This window comes from Anser anser, assembly GCF_964211835.1.
Source record: "Anser anser genome assembly, chromosome: 5".
NCBI classification, from domain to species: domain Eukaryota; kingdom Metazoa; phylum Chordata; class Aves; order Anseriformes; family Anatidae; genus Anser; species Anser anser.
In genome coordinates this window covers 41,419,821-41,440,530 of record NC_139725.1, presented here as the reverse complement: position 1 = coordinate 41,440,530, position 20,710 = coordinate 41,419,821, and the positions used below count along the sequence as shown (strand labels likewise).

The 20,710-nt window shown below is 33.8% G+C and overlaps 1 protein-coding gene across 9 annotated transcripts in view; it reads left to right on the top strand.

Moving 5' to 3' along the window:
* SLC25A21 (solute carrier family 25 member 21) overlaps nucleotides 1-20,710 on the top strand; it is a 253,932-nt gene that overhangs the window by 104,574 nt on the left and 128,648 nt on the right. For 2 of the 9 annotated variants that reach the window (XM_083837787.1, XM_083837790.1), the window contains exons 1-2: nucleotides 6,801-8,470; nucleotides 9,130-9,181. The exons of 5 other annotated variants lie outside the window; for them this stretch is intronic. In XM_083837787.1, coding sequence (XP_083693913.1) covers nucleotides 8,375-8,470; nucleotides 9,130-9,181 — 148 coding nt within the window. In that variant the 5' untranslated portion in view covers nucleotides 6,801-8,374. Of the gene's footprint in view, nucleotides 1-4,478; nucleotides 4,679-6,800; nucleotides 8,471-9,129; nucleotides 9,182-20,710 lie in introns of those variants that run through there. 2 more of the 9 variants (XM_083837786.1, XM_083837796.1) reach the window with 2 other exon arrangements.

Sequence of the window (20,710 nt, the reverse complement as noted above, 5' to 3'; positions counted from 1 at the left end):
CAAACACATGGTCTTATATGTAGAAATTAAAGCTTTGAATTAATTCTTCATAGAGTTCTTTAAAGCCAAAAATAAAATCACATCACATGTGAAGCCCAACAAAGTTTAACATCACAATTGGAAATGACATGTAGCACAATAGGTATTTTCCCTCATTTTGTCATATATTTGGTAAAAAGCTTTTCATTTGTTTTAATTTGGACCATCTTTGGGATGCAGGCCATTACTAACAATTTTTCAACAAACTTTATGCAAATCAATTTTTATTTTTGTCATTATGTTATAACAAAATAAATGAGAATCATACTGTGCAGTTCCACCAGACCTGGAGCAGACATGGAAAAGATATAAATGTGTCAGTATTATGGGAGGGAAAATACATAAATGCACATGGTGACTCTCTTAAGTCTTGGGCTCAGTGTGATACTAATTCATTTCTGTGACATTTGGAAAACTTCTCCCAACATTAATAACAAGTTTATGGTGGGGGGTAATTCTGACAGACACAGTGTTGAAATAAAAACTTGAAAGAATGTCCATCAGATTTTACAGGTGCATGGAACATGCATTTGCAGTGATTGATGATCTTTTTGTTAAAGGTTGACATAATGTTGAATGGAATGTTTTGTTTATATATGGTGGTCTAGTTTATTGACCAGTACCAAAATGTATGACCAATCTGGGACTTCGTACAGTGTCTCTTTTTTTCTTATTTTTTTTCTGGAGAAAAAAAAAATAATCTGTATTTACCTTCTCTCCCCCTTCATCAGTACATGGATGCCGTTCGGTTATGTTATAAATATATTTTCTTAAACTATTTTTTCCTTTAAAAAATACTTTGCTGAATTGAAGATTTCAGATGAACATACCAGAACTTTCAGAAATATTTAGAGAAAGGATTCTAGGATTGACCTTCTGGGCAAAAGTTACAGAACTTTATTTGCCTGCAGTTTTTTACTGAAAGCAAAAATAACAGTCGGCATGCAATTCAAATACATCTGTCTTCTTTACAAAAGATTGTTTCTGTTGAATTTCACTTAAAGAAAAAATCTGTAAGAAAATCTGAAGATGTTTACCCCTAACAATTGCAAGTAGAAGAACATGAAATATGGTGGCACTATCTTTTTTTTTTTTTCTCTTTTTATAAGGTCAGATCAGTTGAAGAATGGATGTCTTTAACTTCCCTTGCAGCTCAGAATATTACACTTTCAACTGCAGCAACCAGTTATCTGAATCCAGAATTGATTTTAAAATGGTGAAGATATGTACACTCAAAACAATTCTTGATATCCATGTAAAACTTAAGCTTCCATATGGAAACAGAATTTTGTATTTTAATGTACTTCTTGAAGTTCAAAATAATAAAGAACAAACAAAATAGAGGTTAGTGATAAGTTATATTTAAAACATTGATTATCATATGAAGAGCAACATGTAAGTTGCTCTTAGTCGTAATAAATGTGAAATGAGAACATCTTCAGTCCTTCAATCCAAAAACATAGGCTGAAGTTCTCTTCTTACTATTCATAGAGAGAGGGTATTTTATACATTGCTTGTTTTTCACCTGGCCTTAAAGAGAAACAAAGTCAAGGAATTTGGTAGCACTCAAAAGGATCAGATAGTCTTGGATCATGGGCATCTTCAGACATACAAGGGAAGTGTATAGACTCATCTCAGTCTTTTCACTCTCAGACTGAAGATTTGACTTGTTAAAAATCTTGAAAAATACTAAGGCTGTCCAACTGTCTTATTTTGTTACGTCTTATCTCTATGGGGAGAAAATCACCCATGTCTGTTAGTTTGAGTAGCCATTTCTGTCTCATGTTCACTGTATAAATTCCAATATATAATATGGCTAGCATTACAGTTCTTAGGTTTTCCACATTAGAAAAGTTACAGTTGTGTGTGTGTGTTTGCAGTTGAGGCATTAGGCCACCAGGACTTAACCTGTCCAAGTGCTGTTCTCTTCCGGTGATTTTTGAACTGTGTGAAAGAATTCAGCTAAACTATAGCTGCTTTATACACCTGGTTTTCGTTCTGAAGGAACTTGATTCAGAATCTTTTCTAGTTGTGTTCTGATGGTTTTCATATTCCTACAATAAAACAAAAAACATTTTAACCAGGAAATACATCTGTATTTAGTCATCTGAATATCTCTCCAAATCTGTAAGGGTTTAATCCTGGTCTATTGCATAGCCAACACCCTTTAGGACTCCATAGTTTGGTTTGTTTGTTTGTTTTCTCTTACCACAGTACTTACAGAAGTAGAAGGTATCTGCCTCTGGAAATCAGATAGCAGTATTGAAAAAGTGACAAAACACCCTTTTCCACTAAGACCAAAGACATTGTCTTCCTGTGAGAAGGAAGTTAAAGAATTTGAAAGAATTACAGACCTGAACTGAGGCAGTAAAATTGGAGGAGTATATAAAGGAAACTAAGCTTTATAAAGCAGAGTGGAGGATAGTTGCTGTACCTGACAAAATTTTGAAATGATAATTCTGTGAGATTTGGGCCAAATAAATTTCAGTACAACTCTAAGAATACTGGAGTATCATCTTGAAAGAATTTTTAGAGTAAAACTCAAATAGTGATTAGTGATGAAAGTTAACATTTTAAAAGAACAATTTATCTCAGCATTTATGAATGCTCAGTGTATGCTTCCTTTGCCTTTTGGATATTATAGGCAATGCTTGCAACATGTCTAGGAAGTCTTAGACAATACTAAATATTTTGCTTAATGCTGTGTAGAATTTACCAGCATTGATTCAGTAGGGACTGAGCGAAAAGACATTTTGTTGTTCTTTCTTCTGTCTCTTCAAAGGATTCACATTTGTTTTGTACACTGGACTCAAAGTGATCATCAGGCTGATCAAATATTAAACATTATTTAAAGACTTAATAGGATTCTACACATCTAAAATTGAATTTCAGTGCAAGTACAGTTAGTAAAGAAGCGCTTAAAATCATGTTCTCTTTTATATCCTTGTAGTTTTATTTGTTTTAACATAGTTTTACGGTGTGTTTATTCTTTTTTTTTTTTTTTTTTTTTACAGATCAGAGAATGCTTATCAATGTTGTTTTGGTATTTTTTTTAAATTGTTAATTCTAAATATTTGATTAATTATAGTTTTTTAATACATATCAGTTTTGGGTTTTTTTTTTGAACAGGTACTAGCACTTAACACTTATTGAACTATAGGCTTCTAGTACAGTGGTAAAATTAGCTTTTATCTGCAAAAACAGGTCAGCTGCAAAGAACAATGTGGCTATCAAATCGACAACTGTTAAATGTTGCCAATGAATTTTCTTAGTTTTGTGATATTATTGAATACTTTGATTTTGATTAGCACTTTGTAACTTTTCAAAGGCTTAGTTTGGAATATAAATCCCAAATTCAGAAACAGTTGTCTAGAGATGCTGCTATTTATCACAAAGCTACATTGAGGAAAAAGAACATCGTTTCTATCTTTTACTTCTCTGTTATCCACAAATGTAAATTCAGTCCTGTGTAAACATAATATAACATGCACCTTGAAAATACAGAATCTGATGTTTTAGGACTGAAATTAGGCTCCCATGCTATACTGAAGTTATTAGAGTACCTAGGGTACCTGCAGGAGAATAAGACTTTGTCTGACATGAAATTACTGATGAAAAATAATGTGGTTTTTTGTTGTTGTTGTTGTTTGTTTGTTTTAATAATATGCCACCTAAGAATGTATTCTGTATATAATAAGTTTAAAGAAAAAAGTGCATGCAGGTAGATATTCAGGTCTGTCTGTGCAAGGGAAATTAAACATATATCAGGTGTATATGTGTCAGAGCCTGTTGGAAAACTCTATGTCATGCAATTCAGAGCAGACCTGGGAAATCTATTCATCACGAGCTGCAGACCACCACTGTGTTTGCAGTGCAAAAAGCTAACCTTTCTTTTCTGGATAATAAATGATCACAGAACTGGAAATGAGTCAGACCTTTCAGACCAGCCAAAGACAAACTATCTTTGATTCCAGTCCTCTCGATTCACCTGTACATATTCCATGTATTACTCAGGTGCTAAGCAGAAGTGCTTTTTGTCTTCAAGGCTGAAAGGCCCTTTAGTTTAAATTAGGGACGTTCACTGGTCTTCCCTGAGAAACTAAAATAAATTTGCTAGTGGTTACCAGTTGTAAAAAGCTGTTAAAATACACAAGTTCTGCCTCATTTCCAGTGAAATGCTGTGACTTAAGAACACTCGTTTATTGTTACACAGTATGCTGCCAGACAGTCCAGGTAGATGAAACCCGATTCTCTCTCTTTTTGCTTTAAGCATTTCATTATCACTTGTGGGTTGTTTCAAAAGACAAGGAAAATATAAAACTCCTTGGAGTGAAGTAGTAACTTGCAGCTGAGATTTTTTGGTGTGGGTTGTGTTGGTTTTTTTTGGAATAAATTGACTGTGTTTGACCTTTGACTCAGGAGGACCTTATGGTTTTCTATTACTGAAGAAACAGGTTTCCTTAATGACAGTGCTATCAGAGGTGTTATGAGTAGAAGAAGCTGTTATGTAATGAAACATAAAGAGACACACAAGAAATATTAAAAGCTTGACTGGGCAAGTCAGCTTGTGTCAGCGGTAATGCTAAGAATATCAGAGCAGAAGCTGTGCCCAGTCTGTGATACTCTGACTGCAAGCTAGGTATGTAGTCAGACTGCTGAAGTGTAGCCCTTTTTCATTGACCTGTTACAATGATATGAAGTGTTAAATGTATTTGTAGATAAGCTGTCTCTTTGCTAAATCTAGACAGTGAACTGCTATTGATTGATTCCTGCCATTGCTTTCTCTAAGAATGTTTTGTGATTTCTTGTGAGCACTTATGGTAATTATATACTTTGAATTTTAGCCCTTGTGTTTTTCAGTTCTTCTAAGTATGGTGTTTAAATGGTATTAAAACTGGAGGAAAATGGCAAAAATTGAAACTGTTTCATCATATTTTAATGCAGTTAAATAACTTTGTCATAGTCTTTTAATACATAGGAAGTGATGTCTATGTTGAAACAGACCTTAGAAAAGCCTTGCAGGCATCTGCCATTTACTGGATTGCTGATTCTTATTTAAAGCTCTTAACACTAGTCTTTTACCAAATTATATGTTAGTATTTAGAAAAGCTGAGTACATTTGAACAAGTGTCACAGTTCATTGTTAAAATCATTATGCATTTATTCTGGAATTAACCTAGTTGCAAAAGGTAATTTTGCATTTACAACTTTCCTGATCTCTATGTAAGCAGTTTATATAATTATCAGCCTGTTAACAGGTTGTTGGGTTTTTCTTTCCATATGTCTAAGTCAAGACAGGAGAATTTAAAAATTATTCAGACCATAAATTCTTCCATTTTCAAAATCCTGATTTCTATTTTGAAATTTATTTAACAATGCAATGCTTAATCCCACAATTTCTATTTTGTAATCCACTTATGTAATCTTCTTAACAATGCTAACAGAAAACCTATCATTTATTAATTTATCCTCATAGGAGCCCTCTGAGACAGAGAAGTATTAGCTTAATTATATAGGCAAGGAACTATAACATCATATAGATTAAGTGGCGTGCATAGGTCACACAGGAAGCCTGTGGTTGGGCTGAAATTGAAACAAGGTCTCTTGAGTCTTGGTCTAGTCTCATCTTTTGTTTACAGCTCTACATTAAACCATTCAGTATTTTAATTCTCATTTAGTACTTACATAAGTTTGAGATTCTTTTAAAATAAATAGAACTTTCTATAAAGCTTTAGAGTAATCCCTAATCTTCATTGAAAATGAAACCCTAACCAAAGCTGCATTTTTCTGTTGGGATTTTTTTTTTTCAGGATCTGCTTTTTTGTTTGCCTTTGTGTCTATGAACATCTTGCTTTTGTTGAAGTGAGAAATAGAAGAAGAAACTGCACTATCTTCAACCTTAACAGAACTCAGGACTAGCAGGAAATCTCACAGGAAAGTCTTGCCTTATGATATTTTCAACCATGAGCCCTTTTAGTCAGGTATGAGAGGAAAGAGATGCAGAAGAGGTAAAAATGATCCAGTGAGCAAAGACGCACTTAAGAAGCTTGGAGGGGTGGTGTCAATTTGTAGCTCAAAGAAAGTCTGTAGGATATGGATGTCAGTAACTTGTCCAGCTCTGCCGCTACCACCCCATCTTCGTAGTGAGAAAGTGAAGGAAGCAAATGACCAGCAATGTAAAAGCCCACTAAACAAATATCTCTGCTCTCCACAGACAACTTCTGCCTAACCTTCTCCATTGCTACAGCTTCTTTACAATTAGCTGCACTGTCTTCAGCCTTAACATGACTGATTAGGGAATACATGTTTTGAGTTGGGATAAATTGCCATCGCATGTTCAGGCAAAATAAAGTGTTTCCTCAAATTGAAAGGTACTCACAGTGAGTACATCACAGAGAGCTTGTCAGGTCCGTGGAAAGAAACAGAGGTTGCAGTTAATTCCCTTTTTATATCTTGTAAAGAAGGTGCAGAGAATGAAAATGGATTCCCTACCCCTATAGTTGTGAAACTATTAACTGTCATTTTTCTCTAGATGAAACAAATTATTAGATCCAAAGTGGTTCTTGAACTTAAATTATTCATCTATCACTAAAGACAATCCTTCATGTTATAATGCCACTTAAAGTTCCTTAATGTCCATTTGAAGTATGAGTTAATATTGCAAATATTGTGATATTGTTTGAAGAGTGTATTCTATAAAATTTAGATTAAAAGGTGTTGCATTCTAGGAAGTAACTTGGAAATGCTTTTCCAAACTTTTTTTTTTTAAGTTTCTGTGATTAATCATGCCCTTTGATGTTTGCTTTCCAGCATGAGTACTCTAGCAAATGTGTACATATAAGAACATACTCTGAAAGGACAAACTGTAAGCACATACTGCTGACTACTACCAGAGCGAGAATCATGAATTTGTGTTGCAAGCAGTTATACTGAACACTGAGTTCAGGCAAAAGTCTTGCGTGCCAGGGACAAAGAAGTATATCATATTATTTGCCACTCAAAATATGTTTTTAAATTGCCGATACTCACATTGAACTCACTATTCACTTCTACTTGTGCTCAGTAGTTAAGCTCCATAAGAATTTGTTCAGTACAGAAAGTTGACTTAGTTCTGTTCCAAGCTGTGTATTTGCAATGTGTAACCATCCTTTACCATACAAGGGACACATAAGGAAAAATACTTTTCACTAGAAAAACTCCTAGTATAGCTCACATGACTGTGATAATTACAAATATTTAGTTGGTTGGTTGACTATTTGTTTATTTGCTTAAAACATTTAAAGATAGAATTTACGTGTATTACATGGAAAGACAGAATGATGCTATTTATCTCAAACTTTCTGGTGCTAGAAAGCTGTAGAGTGCAGCTTTTAAGTCTAAGTGTAGTGTAAGGTAGGATAGTCTGCCTTTTTTTCTTTTTTTTTTTTTTTTTTTTTCCAAATGTGAACCTTAGTGGAATGAATCAGTCTTCAGACCAGAGCATTAAGAATAAGTAAATCTGCTTCACTGAAGGCAAACAAGGGTGAAATGATTTAATGTCAGGTAATACAACACCATGAAGGCGTCTCTTAGTAAGTTCCTGTGCATGTGCCTCGTTCTTTACGATAATAATGGTCTAATGCATGTTCCCATAGAATTGCAGTAGTTGCAAAACTGATATGGATTACTCTGTGCTAAAGGAAAAAAGAAAAAAAAAAAGAAAGAAAAAAAAAAGACTTCATAAAAGTGGTCGTCTAAGAGCAAATTGTTATTCTAGAATTCTCAATCCATGGGCAAGGATGAGGTGGATATAAAGAGCTTAAGAGCTTCAGCCAATGTTTTAAATGCATGAAAAGAATAGAAAATTTTCTTAGGACTGTGACTATCTGTGACTATTGAATGTACGCAAGTAGAAGATATTACCCTTAATTGTTTCAAAAAGAGGTATTACTTTCCCTTAAAATTACTTTTTATTATTCAGTAAAATGACCACTCCCAAAATCTTTTTCCTTTCCTACTATGTTGCAGTACATGGAGGGAAGTCCCTTCATGTCTGAGATTGGTATCACTCTCACAGTTTCTGCTGCAGGAGAACGGTGATGGGAAGGGTGTTAGTATTGACTTGGTTTGAGTTTTGTCAACTGTGTCCTGAAGCAAATGTTTTCTTTGGGCCCTAAATCACAAGTTGTAGCATAGGAAGGAGTTTTGTCAAAATTTCAGTGAGATATTTGCCTGCTCCTATGATAAGAAGTTCTCTGGGGAAAAAAAAAAAAAAAAAAATGTGCGAGTGAGTGGCCTAATCTATGCATGTAGTTAGATTGGATTATTGAATGGCTTGAATAATTCTTTAGTGTAGATGCTTTTCTTGTGTCTCAGAAGCATCACTCCCATAGTTTTTCTTTGTCAGACTTTTTTTAAAGACATTCTGGAGCTGCACTACAAAAACAAGATGGTATGTTCAGAGCAGAAGGCAAAACAAAGGTCACAGCGTCTTTTAGCTTTATTCTTTGTGTTGTCTACACTACCAGTCAGCCTCTTAATCTGAGACTTTTCCCCTACATCTGAAGCTCTTAAAAATGCAATGTTTACATTCAGATTTAGAACGTAATACTCAACATTACAATGAATCAATTAAAAGCTATATTCAGAGCCAAAGGCTCTGTAGGGCTGTCATTAAAGTACTCATAGGACTTATGACAGCAGTAGATCCAATTCTTGCTGTTTATTCATCTCTTCCAGGAAATCAATATAAAAAACAATGTATATTTTAATGTTGTTAAAATTGCAAGTATCTTAGTAAGTAATCCTAGGTGTACTTGTCTAATACCTTTATCCACTAGGTGACAGTACAGCTCTTTTACCTTTTTTATTATTATCTATAGGTGTTTAAAAAAAAAAAAATCATGCTCTGCAAATTTAAGAACTTGTTCTTTCCAACTGAAAAGTGTGTGCTCTGTGTGATTTTTTAATGAGAAAAAATATATATAGTAAGGATTTTTTCATCAGTATAGTTAGCTAATACAAATAAAATTCTTCATCATTTGAGCAAACTTGTTTGTTTTTAACTGTGAAAGACATTACTGAGAGCCTTAATTGTGGTCTGATAAATAGCTATGGAAAAAGAAAATCGTGGAAGTAACTGAAAAAAGTTTTCAAACCCAAGGTAAGATATACAAAACAGTTATGTTTTTAATTGTCTTTAAGAAAACAACTTATATTGGTAAAACTGTCTTTTAAATAAATAATAGAATGAACAGTATAGTTAACCTATGTTTAAATGACTTATTACAGTGATTTAATCAAACATAAATTACTCGCTTTCAGAATTTCTGCTATACTATGTCTCAAAGCTGCTAAGATGAAAGAATTGGATTTAAAAAAAATAGTTGTCTTTTACTTCAGCATTTACTGCTTACTTTTGGTAAATTTTTGAGAAGCTGAAGGGCTGGAAGAAAATTAAAAGATAAACTTTATAGAACTGTATTTCCATGCAAAATTGCATGCATTTTGAAAACTAATACTGCTAAAATCCATTTCACTGGAGACGGTAGTTCACTGGAGACTTTAGTAAGTTACAACTGAAAGTGTCTGTAGACAAGTTCCCTCAGCCATTGCCCCTGTATGAGATTAAATTTACTGTAAAAATTAACTTTACTACATATATATCATATAACTATACAGTTAATTAAAAAGATCCTTTTTGTCTGGGATAGAGACTTTAAATATTTCTAAAAGCCAGATGAAAGTATTTTAAAAGCCCAGAAGTGTAGTATTTCGTGTTTAAAATAAAAAGTGTTTTTAATATATTTGATAATAATATGTGTTTTTTGATTATTTTGTTAGTGTCAGTTTGCATATTCCTTGCATTTTGTATAACCACATGTTCATACTATATTGCCCTGATTCTTCATGAAGAAAAGGACTTTATTGCATAGTAGGAAGATTTGCTTTTATCATTGTAATGCTACGTTCTGAGAATAAGTCTTAAAAACAAATACCTACATGTATATGGTAGGTGCATTAAATAAATAAAATAAATTTTGTGCATTATGCATTAATAATGAAACATACTAGTCAGCAGGTAAAAAATAAAATATTATGCATTAATAATAAAACATGGTAGTCAGCAAGTAAAAAATGAAATAACTTTACTCATTTGATGAGCTGTCTTACTGAGCACCTTCATCATAAACCTTCTAGAAAGGTCTATTTTGAATATTTAAGAAAAAAACAGACTTGTAATAACTTACTCACAAAGTGTCATTCCTTTACAAAATTTCAGTATGATTTACAGTACTGATTACTAGCTGAAATTCTGACAAGATTTATGCTCTGCTTACAAACCTTCTTCCCCCAAAATGGTGCAAGCTGAAATAGAATTTGGCCCATTTCTGTTTAATGGCTAAGAACCATGTACAGCTTGCACATTTAAAATTTATGATAGAGCATTACAAAGGATCGCTTTGTACACTGACTTAGGATTTCTAGCGACATTAAAGGCTGGTTTATTTCAATGCTTCTAGTAAAATGCTGTGGTTCACATTTGAGACATCATTTAATATACAAGTTGTATATAACTGCTATTTGTTTAATATTACAACTTGAAGTCTGAATATTACATTTTTTTAAAAAGAGTTCCTCCATGGCTTGCATCAGTTTCCTCTTTGTTCTCAGACATTCAAGATCTAATACATTTTATATTGTAAAATGCATGTGCATTATAATAATTGTTCCTATTTCTTTCAGGCAGACATCAAAATAATACATCCTCTTGTTGCATTTCATAAGAAGCACTTCTGTACCTTTCAGTTTAATTCTAGAACAGGGAAATAAGAAAGTTTGCATACATGATTTTAAGCAACTGTGTAAATAATAAACACTAATGTTAAAAAAGTTACTGAGCTTTTAACTGAGAAATAATAAAAGAATGCAAATAAGATGTAGTTACAAAAATGTTGCATTTTTCTACAATAATTTAGTAATCCAAAATGGCGTATCCTTTCATAACTTTATAGTTAAGAACATGTAATTTCTACGATAAACATGTAGTGAGGGCTGTTTATGACTGATCCCATTTTTAAAAAATAGAGAATCTATGAGGTCTTTTTTCAGCAGTGATTTTTTAAATACATATCTGAAAAAGTAGTACACTTTCTTGAGGTGTACCTAAATAGAAGTTGATGGTTTTCAGAAACTTTTTTTTTTTTAAACTTGTAGGCCAAAGAATGTGTTATTTTACCAGATGCAATTTCAGGAAAAAAAAGTGTTATCAAAATAGATTATTAATATTTGAAACAATTAGCTGCTCTCTGTGTATGTTTTTCCCAAGACAAAATTTCTTGAGCTGTATCATGCCATTATTTTCTAGGCAGAACAGAAGTAACTAGAGATTTCTTTCAAAGGTGTCTAGTGCAATATGGGTGCATGTACCAACACTGTTGGCCTGTTTCTTACCTTCCTTGTATTACACTAATGACTCTAGTTATTCATGATTTATAGCAGCACAAGAGAAACATCAGATCACTCATGCTTTTAGCAGCTCCTTCTACAAAATAGGACCTTTGCTGCTAAAGCCTGATCATCTCTATTCGTGTTTCACATGAAAAAATTGATGGCTTGATTCTGAGCTTGCTGAAATCTGTAAAAGCAAAGTTTTTGTCAAGTTCAGCTGGTGTCAAGTCAAGCCCTGTGTTCTGAACCTGCAAGGATTTATGTGCTTACACTTGTGTATCCATTAACTTCAGATAAGCAAATTCATTGCTGATTTGGGGGTCCTGAGTTTTAGTATTATTTGTATTTTAACTTACCGCACTTATTTTTCTATTATATATTGTAGTAGTGTCTTTTTTTTTTTGTTTGTTTTCCCAGCACTGGCAAGAAAGGCAAGACCTTTTTCCCATTTCAAGTAGCAAAAACGAACATAGATGTGGCATTCATTTTTATCATTTTCATATGAAGTGATTTGTAAAAATACATCAATTATCTTTGAACAACATATTCTTCAGTCCTTTCTTCTTCATACTTTGAGATGTCCTGTCTGTGCTTCCTCAGTTCCTTCCTAATACCACCGTGTGATCTTGCTAGCTTGCTTTACAGTTCAGTAAAGGCAGCATGAGCTATGGGAGCTATGGCTAGTGTGGCGTAATGACTATATGAAGAGACTAATAAATAACAGCTGCAACTATATATGTGGCTGTTGCCAAACAATTATTAGTCATGTTTCCCTTTAAATAAAAGCAGATAAGAATATTAGACTAAAGAAGTGTCTAGCTTGACTTCCCAGCAGCCAATTTAAAAAAAAAAAAAAAAGACTTTTATATCTATCCCTCTGATAGATTTAATGAAATTGGTCAATGAGTTCATTGTGATCACAGAATCACAGATACCTAAGGTTAGAAGGGACCTCTGGAGAGACTGTCTCGTCCAAGCCCTATTCAAGACAGGGTCAGACAGGATAGATTGCTCCAGGCCATGCCCAACTAGGTTTTGAGTAACTCCACAACCTCTCTGGGCAACCTGTTCAGTCACCTTTACAAAAGGTCTTTTCTTATGTTGAAACAAAATTTCCTGTATTTCAGTTTTACCCCTTGCCTCTTGTCCTGTCTCTGGGCACCACTGCAGAAGAGCTGTCTGGCTTCATCTTCTTTACCCCCACCCCACAAGGTATTCATGTACATTGATAAGATCCTCCCAAGCCTTCTCTTCTCAGGCTCTCAGCCTTTTCTTGTATTTCAGAAGCTCTGGTCCCTTAATAATCTTCAAGGCTCTTTCTTGGACTTGCTCCAGTTTGTCCAAGTCTCTCCTGTACTGTTCACACACAAGACTGTACATGCCGCCTTTAGCTGTTCTTACAGCTCAGTACTCCAGAATGTATGTAACCTTTACTTAGTAAGCAGTAGGGGTGATTATTTTTTTGTGCATCAATCCAAAAATGATCAGCCAATGCGATTTAAATGTATATTTGGATTGTTTTTTTTACCTGTGCATAAAATAATGAGATATGCAGAAGCTACAGCAAGGAATACTAGCAAACTGTAAAGAAGGCAGAATACTTCACTGGATATGCAAAGGAGCAGCATCTTTGCTGTAGCTAACAGCACTATTCATTGTTCAGGATATATGAATTTTGGTAAAATAATTGATTATGCTGAGGAAAAGTAATGTCTCAATCTTATCTGCTGATTGCACCTGAATTTTTAATGAGGTTTATGCAGACTATATAATTATATGACTGATCTTCAAAAATGCTTAAATCCTCCACTTTTGATTCCACTGTGCTCTCTGACACAGCTTCTTCTCAAGGATGTCACTTTATTCCTTATCAGTCTCCTATGACATTCTGGAAATTGTTCTGTAACATGGGAATAACACACTTTTTACTGATTTCAGTAGTTTAGATTTGAACCACAAATGTAATGCCTATGAACAATGCCCATTTTCAGTTAGTTATGTTGTAGAATAACCATGTTCAAGTAAGAGTTACATATGCTCGCAACTTATCTTTTTTTTTTTTTTAATATTATTGTTCGTATTCCAGCTTTGAGTTACCTGTCATTTGGTTAAAGAAACACAGTGTATTCAAATACAGTAGTGACAAAGAGAAAAGCATAGAGAATAGGCATAACAAAGTGAAACAGATACATGGGAAAGAGAACAATTCTAACCTACCAAGAAAATTGCCTGTGAGGTTTTCTCCATTTGTGAGATATTAGCTTAGTGTCTAATGCCAGAACCATTTTAATTTTCAAAATGTACAGTGGTCACAAACAACTGTTGCAGAACAGCCTCTGAATTTGCACCTGCTGTCTCACTATCATTTATTTTTGTAAACAGTGCAACTTGTTTATTGAATAGCAATTTGGCCAACTACAATAACCATAATGAACTGTGACCTAAGTGGAATTTTATTGTTAATTTATTTCAAAAATCAAAATTGTTTTTTAAAAAGTTATGTCCTATAATATTATTGCGTCAGGATTCTTGCTGATCATAATATGCTTTAACACGCAGATAGTTATGGAAGAATTCTCTTCAGTCAGAAACATTTTCAGTGAACCTACAATTAGTGACATTAATTAATAAATGTTATTGTGACCTATAATGAATATTTAGCTAAGTTAATTGAAAAAAAAAAGATACTAATCCTTTAATTAATTACTGATTCTCTAATTAAAAAGAGGAAATAGGAAATAATTTTTTTGAATATATCAACAATTTCATGTCTTTTTTTCAATTATTTTTATAATGTATCAAATTACTTCTTCACCCAGATATATTACAGCATTTTCCTGAAAAACTTTTATTCATTCTTTTTCTGGGTGTATGCATGAACCTAAAGGACCAGCTATTTAGGAAAACTGAGCACCCAAATTTTCAGGAAATCAATGCCTGAGGGTATACATAGATGCAGAACACCAAAAGAGGGTTGCTTTCTTCTAATCTCTTTTGTCCCTAGCTTCTCAAGCAATGTAAGCAATGAACACACAGCAAATAGGTTTATGAACTTTTCTCTGAGTGATAATTCTGAGTACCAGTAATAGTCTAAAGAGAGTACCTGCCATTAAAGGGCTCGGAAACAGTAGGAGAGGGAACATCAGTGCAAGACAAACTAAGGGAGTCATCAGTGGCGAACAAAGAGAACACTTTCCAATGGAAAAGCATTTCACACCATTTAGTTAGCTCACAAATCCCAGAGAGAGAATTATTCATAAAGTCAAAACTTCGGTTTCCCTCCAACACCTTTCAGGGGTTCATGAGTGGTAGCTAAAAAAATTTTTTTGATGAAAGATTGTGGTAAGTGGAGAATATTTGTAATTCAGTTTGGTAAAACAAATGTAGATTAACTTGTGGTGTTTGGGATTTACCAGTATTGGTTCCCATTGATTTGGCTGATTTTTCAGGTGTGATTTGTGGGTTGTTCATTGAGAAGATGCAGAACACTAACTGATATTGGTGAAGCTCATGCAGATGAAAACTCAGTAGCAAAACACTGTTGGGATTTTCTCAAGGTAGAATTGCAGGTGATCGCGACTCCTTAACTAAATCAAAACTTTTCATATAGTAATGTTGAAGTGTTTTAGCTAATTATTTGAATCAAAGTAATTCTCATCTTTGGCTTTCGTGTGCAGTGAAGAATTTACTCAGGCGGTATACACTGAAGTAAATAAATGTGTGCAAACTAAGTAAACAATATATGTTTTGCTAGTTTTATAAATACATGTTGGTGTTCCCTGTTTCCCCTGCATGTATCAGTGTTGATTCTGATGCATTCTTGTTGGAGAAAACCTATTCTTCTGCCTGCAGAAAGGCCTTTACAACTGTGTTACTTCTCAGTTTCTTCTGAATTTGAGAAAGAGATGTGTCCTATTCAGCATAATAAGATTTTCAGAGTGAAAAAATTTGTCCACTGAAATTTGCAGTTTAAAAAGCTTGTTCTTCATGATTTTTTTTCTTTTTTCTTTTTCCTTTTTTTTTTTTTTTAATTCTAGATAAGTTTAGTGGATCTGTTCCATTAAAAATACGGCTACAAAATGTCTACACATTAGGGAGATTTCTTATGGCGCTAGTTGCAGCTGAAAAAATAGTTTCATTTTCAGCACTAAATAAAGAGAGAACAGCATCGATGTTCATGGTCTTACATTTTAACGTACTAGGTGAGAGGGCTACTACTCTTCAGAATGGTTGTCATGCAGTTTAAAAAAAAAAATACAAAAACTTGTGAGCTTTCTAGACCTGAACAGTGTGGCTGAGTGCCAGTATAAGTAAAATGTGTAGAAATGTAATGGCCTGGAGCAAGCTAATAAATGACAGTGTTGCAGGAGCTTAGAATTGAGCTCTGCAGGGAACAACAAGAAAATGCAAGTCTTAAATATTTATTTGTGCTTTTGGAGGATACACAAAGTATTTTCGAATGCATTTGAGGGGAAAACATCACGTTAAACTGAAAATAAATGTTTCAATTTAAAAGAGCACAGTAAGTTATAAGTGCTAATAAGTGCTATTTTAATAGTGTTTGTGTTTTCTGCACACATCTCAGTTATATAGAAAGCGTTCAATATTAATCTACAGAGATGCAAACCTTATCAGGTGGACTTTGGTTCTGAAACATGATGATGTCCATGGCAAATTGCTATTCAAAATCTATTGAGTCCTGGTGGTTTAGTTTGTAAAAGAGGGAAAAAAACTGCACGTGTTGTGATAGTGCTTGGGAATGCAGTTGAGAACTGTAGAATACTTTCCAACATCATTGTAAAATGCACTGTGCTTAAGTTAGAAGGTTGCTGTTCCTAATATTTTAAACTTATTTCTCCGTCAAAATTAAATATATTTTCAAAGTGATAAGAGAGGCTTGTTTATTTTTCTAAAAAGGAGTATTTTAATTCCAAATAACATGGAAGAATGCAGTTGCTTGACACAAACTAATAGTTTAGAGAATTGTCTCACTTTCCTCAGAATTTTTTTTTTATTTCACAAAAAACAACAATAACAACAACAACAACAAAACAGTTTTCCCTACAGTTTTTAGTCAGAAATGCAGTAGTTTCCACTACAGACTTGTACAATGATTATAAGTAGTCAGATGCAGAGGCACCAGACATTACTTTTGAGGAAACCGGTGAAGGTTTTTTCATTGGATCTCATGGTAGGAAATGAAATAGAAGTTGCACTCAAATAAATTAATGACCTTGCAAAATATACACAGTGTTTATTCATATACCTATGCATGTATCATTAAAAAATTGTGATAATTGGCTACACAGACACTATCATCTCCAGACTAAGCACCAAGTTTCAATGCAGTCCTGCAATTCCATAGTGCGGGAGGGCTTTCTCACAGACTTTCATATTGGCATGGCCCCAGAGTAAGAGGCTCCTGGAGGTGGTCATCTTCTGAATGACTTCTTTGTTTTCTATAAGAACGGATTCTTAGAATTAACTCTGAATGAATAAAATAAATTTATACTTATAGTCTGTCCAAGGGAGGAACTAATAATCTACAAATTAAATATGCTGTTAATTACCGTATCTGAGGCATTGTTTCAAGTGTCGCATGTAAGGAACATATGAGGAATGTCGAAAGAATTAGATACTAGAAAGTGAGTCTTCTTTCTGGCTGCTAATGCCAAGATTTCCAAATAGCACAACCAACTTTTTCAAGTTTCACAGGATTTTTTTGAGTTATTTGATATTTCTCTTTACTTGGATCTTAGATGGCCTATGAGATGCCGTATAAAAGCAAATATATAGATATTAAAGTGACAGCTACTTTTGACACATTAGGAACTGAAGTTCTGAACTGTGTTTTCAGGACTTAATTAAAAAGTTTCATTTTCCTCAGTGTGCTTATTAAGTCTTAATCAATCTTGATTTCAAACATTTACATTTTAATAACATAGGTGTCTGTTATGGGAAACATGCTCTTAAAATCTGTTATTGAAAAATATAAAATGAACCTCTTGGATTATTTAATTTACAAGGTAAATTATTGATAATCATTATTTAATTATTTTTCAGAGCTGTATATTTGTAAACATGCGGTATTTCCCAACTTTTTAGGTGCAATTGCAATTACTGTTTTAGCATCTTAGAAATAGTATATGTGCAATATTTTGTTCATACAGTATCTATAAGTTGCCTGTAATACTCACTAAATCCAGAAAAAATCTTGGTTCCTAGAGTCAGAGCTAGAAGATTTATACTCAAGATGGTTTCACACAGCTCAGGGAGATCCAGAGACTCATGAGATGAAATGCAGCATGAGGTTTGAGGGAAAATTTGTTATTTGTGGAATAAAGACTTCTGAAAGCTTGTGAGATCTCTTAACTCTGCTTTTAAAAATACAGTACAAAAAATATTGTAGAGTGATCTCATATCTGTAGCCCTAGTAACCGGATTTCAGTTGCAGGAGGCTTGTTATGAGCTATTGTCATGGCAGCAGCTCTCCCTTTTGTGCTGGGTTGTGCACATAAACAGAAGGAAATATGCCTCTGAGTCCCTTCCTACTGGAAGCACCAGCTGAAATGTCTGCAGTAAATACTGGGCTAGTAACAGGAGTAGGAAGACATCAAGCTGTTAGGGTAGTATATTCCCCAGATAGGGAAAAGTCAACCATTCAGTTGGCAACACACCATCAGCTGGACCATGCATTTGACAGTTTGCAGGAGAATGAATTAATAAATTGCTGCCTTGTTTATGTGTAGGTGATATAGGATACTGGCCTCTTATACAACTCTGTAAAACACATATGGATGCTTGTGCATGTACATGCAAGCATGCAAACACATATATGCTCATATGCATACATGCACACACTGATTACTCACTTCGGACAGCTACCTTTTGATTCTGAAGGTTCCCTGCAAAATCTTCAAAAAATATTCAATAATCTTCCCTCATAAATGTAGGGATACCCCAGAACTTAGATTTTTGCGTGCTTACACATGCTTGGAATAAATGCTATAGTCTGGAGGAATTGTGTAATTATATAGGTAGAAGTCCATTTAATATAGCTGTTCAGTTATATGTTTAAATCAAGCTTTACAAACTTGAGCTCTTTGCTCCAAAGGGCACACTCAAATCTCCCTGGTGGCCATTCATGTTTTGGAATAAATCAGTTTAAATTAGGCACTATTTTCTGAGATTACAGTAGCATCCAAAACACAGGTAGGCACCTTCCAAAGGCAAAAGAATTGACCCACAGTATTTGCATTCTAAAAGGGACAAAGAAAGATGAAGATCAGAGGGAAATATACCAGCAAAATTTTAAACTCAGCCATAAGTATTGGCTTCTTTATTTGGCATCTTTAAAAATATCACTGTGAATGCCATTCAACAAGTTGGTTTAAGCCATTTTTGTTTATCTTCATAATAATTCATCCTGCACAGTGGTGACAATGAAGAATTCACTTGCAGCACTTACTGCTCTCTTTTTTAACACACTTCTTCCTTTTATAGTGATATCAGGTAAAGTCATTACTCATTCCCTGAAATTATCACTGACAAAATTTATTATTTCTGTTATCAGTTGGGAAACTGACCTGATGTCTCTTGTCACCTCAATGAACTATATTTACCATAGTTGTTCAAAATAAAATCTTACCTTCTGGAAAGAAAACTGTTAAAACGTAAAAGGAAAAAAAATGTTGTGCCCTTTAAAGAAAGTCCAAAACAATCTTTTACAAATTTGTTTTCACAATATGTGTTTTTTATTAACTATTTAAAGGACAGCAAAGCTAGATGACAGTTGATTTTGTGTCTATATCAGCGTGTGTAAAGGCTTAAGTATGAGATGCATTGTTCTGAGAAGTGTAATGTGGTTTTCTTGAATAGTTTTCTGCATGATATAACTCGCTCAGTTGCTGTAGTGCCTAGGTTTTAATTCTAGGTTGAACTAATCTTCATTAAATAATTTCCCAAATCCCTTTCAAGTTCTTGTCTTCATAAAATGCTGTATATAGCTTGGGTAACCAGCTAGGGTTATAAAAATGCTCTGTATGATTCAGAGGTTATTACCCTGTCAGAGAACTGCATTGGAACATGACTAACTCTTGGAACCAACTATTATATTATTATGTATGGTTATGTATATAAGGTTCTGTAACTGTATAACCAGAATTTTTGCCTGTTTCCTGTGAGCCCTTTTTTTTTTTTTAAGAGTGCATTATACCCATGCTGTTGATACCACTTCTGTATAACTGCTGAGATGCCATCACTTTTTTTTTTTTTTTTAAATTCACTGACAACGTATTCAGGTACGGATATGGGTTCACTGATATCAGTGTTGTAAGCCTCTACCTAGGGAAAACCAACCAACCAAGCAAACAGAAAAAAAACAAACAAACAAAAAAAAAAAAACAGTCCTTTCCAAAGTTCTGTGAATACAGCTGTTTGCATTAACTGGTCAAATGAGTGTGCTGAAATCTGATGATGAAACAATTTCTGGCAGTGCATGTTGTTCTGATTTTTAGCTTCTCATGGTATTTCTAGTAGTAAGCTGTTCTATGTCAGCATTTTCATAATAGGTGTTTCAGTGTATGTTTGAGAGCTGGTATTACTGCTTCCTGTCATCCGTTGACTGAAGTGCTTTTCCTGTATTGTTTATGGCTTCAGTGGTACAATAAGGCTTTGTTTGTGTGGCAGTGTCTGGGTCCTCAGATTCTTCCTTCTGGTTTTGTAATGGAATTACATACATGAGTGTGGTGTCCGAACTTCACTTGGACTTCAGTAAATCTCTTGAAACAAACAGCTAATTGAAAGCTGAGCAGCTGTCATGCAAGATACAGGCAAAAATGTAGGCTGGAAAATGCTGAACATAGAGTGCATACACTGAAAAGAGGAATTAGGGAACTAAAATCAAAATGGATTCATAGCTCTAAATATCTGTTTGTGCTAATTAAAATGCAAGTTTTACTCAGTTACAGTGAGCAAATTTTTTAAATGAGTTTTGGTTGATAAAAGTAAAATATAGCCTAATGTATCCTAAAATGATAGCTTATTTTAATTACACTTCTGTAAATGACACTTTGGTTGATTAAAAAACAACAACAACAACAACAATTTTAAATAATATCTAACTTTTAGAATCAAAATCACACATAAAATGAAAATAGTAGCAAACGTTTAACACATTAAAGCCCTGATTTTATTTAAACATGTATCCCACTAACAACAGTATTGTGGCTACAGGATTTTG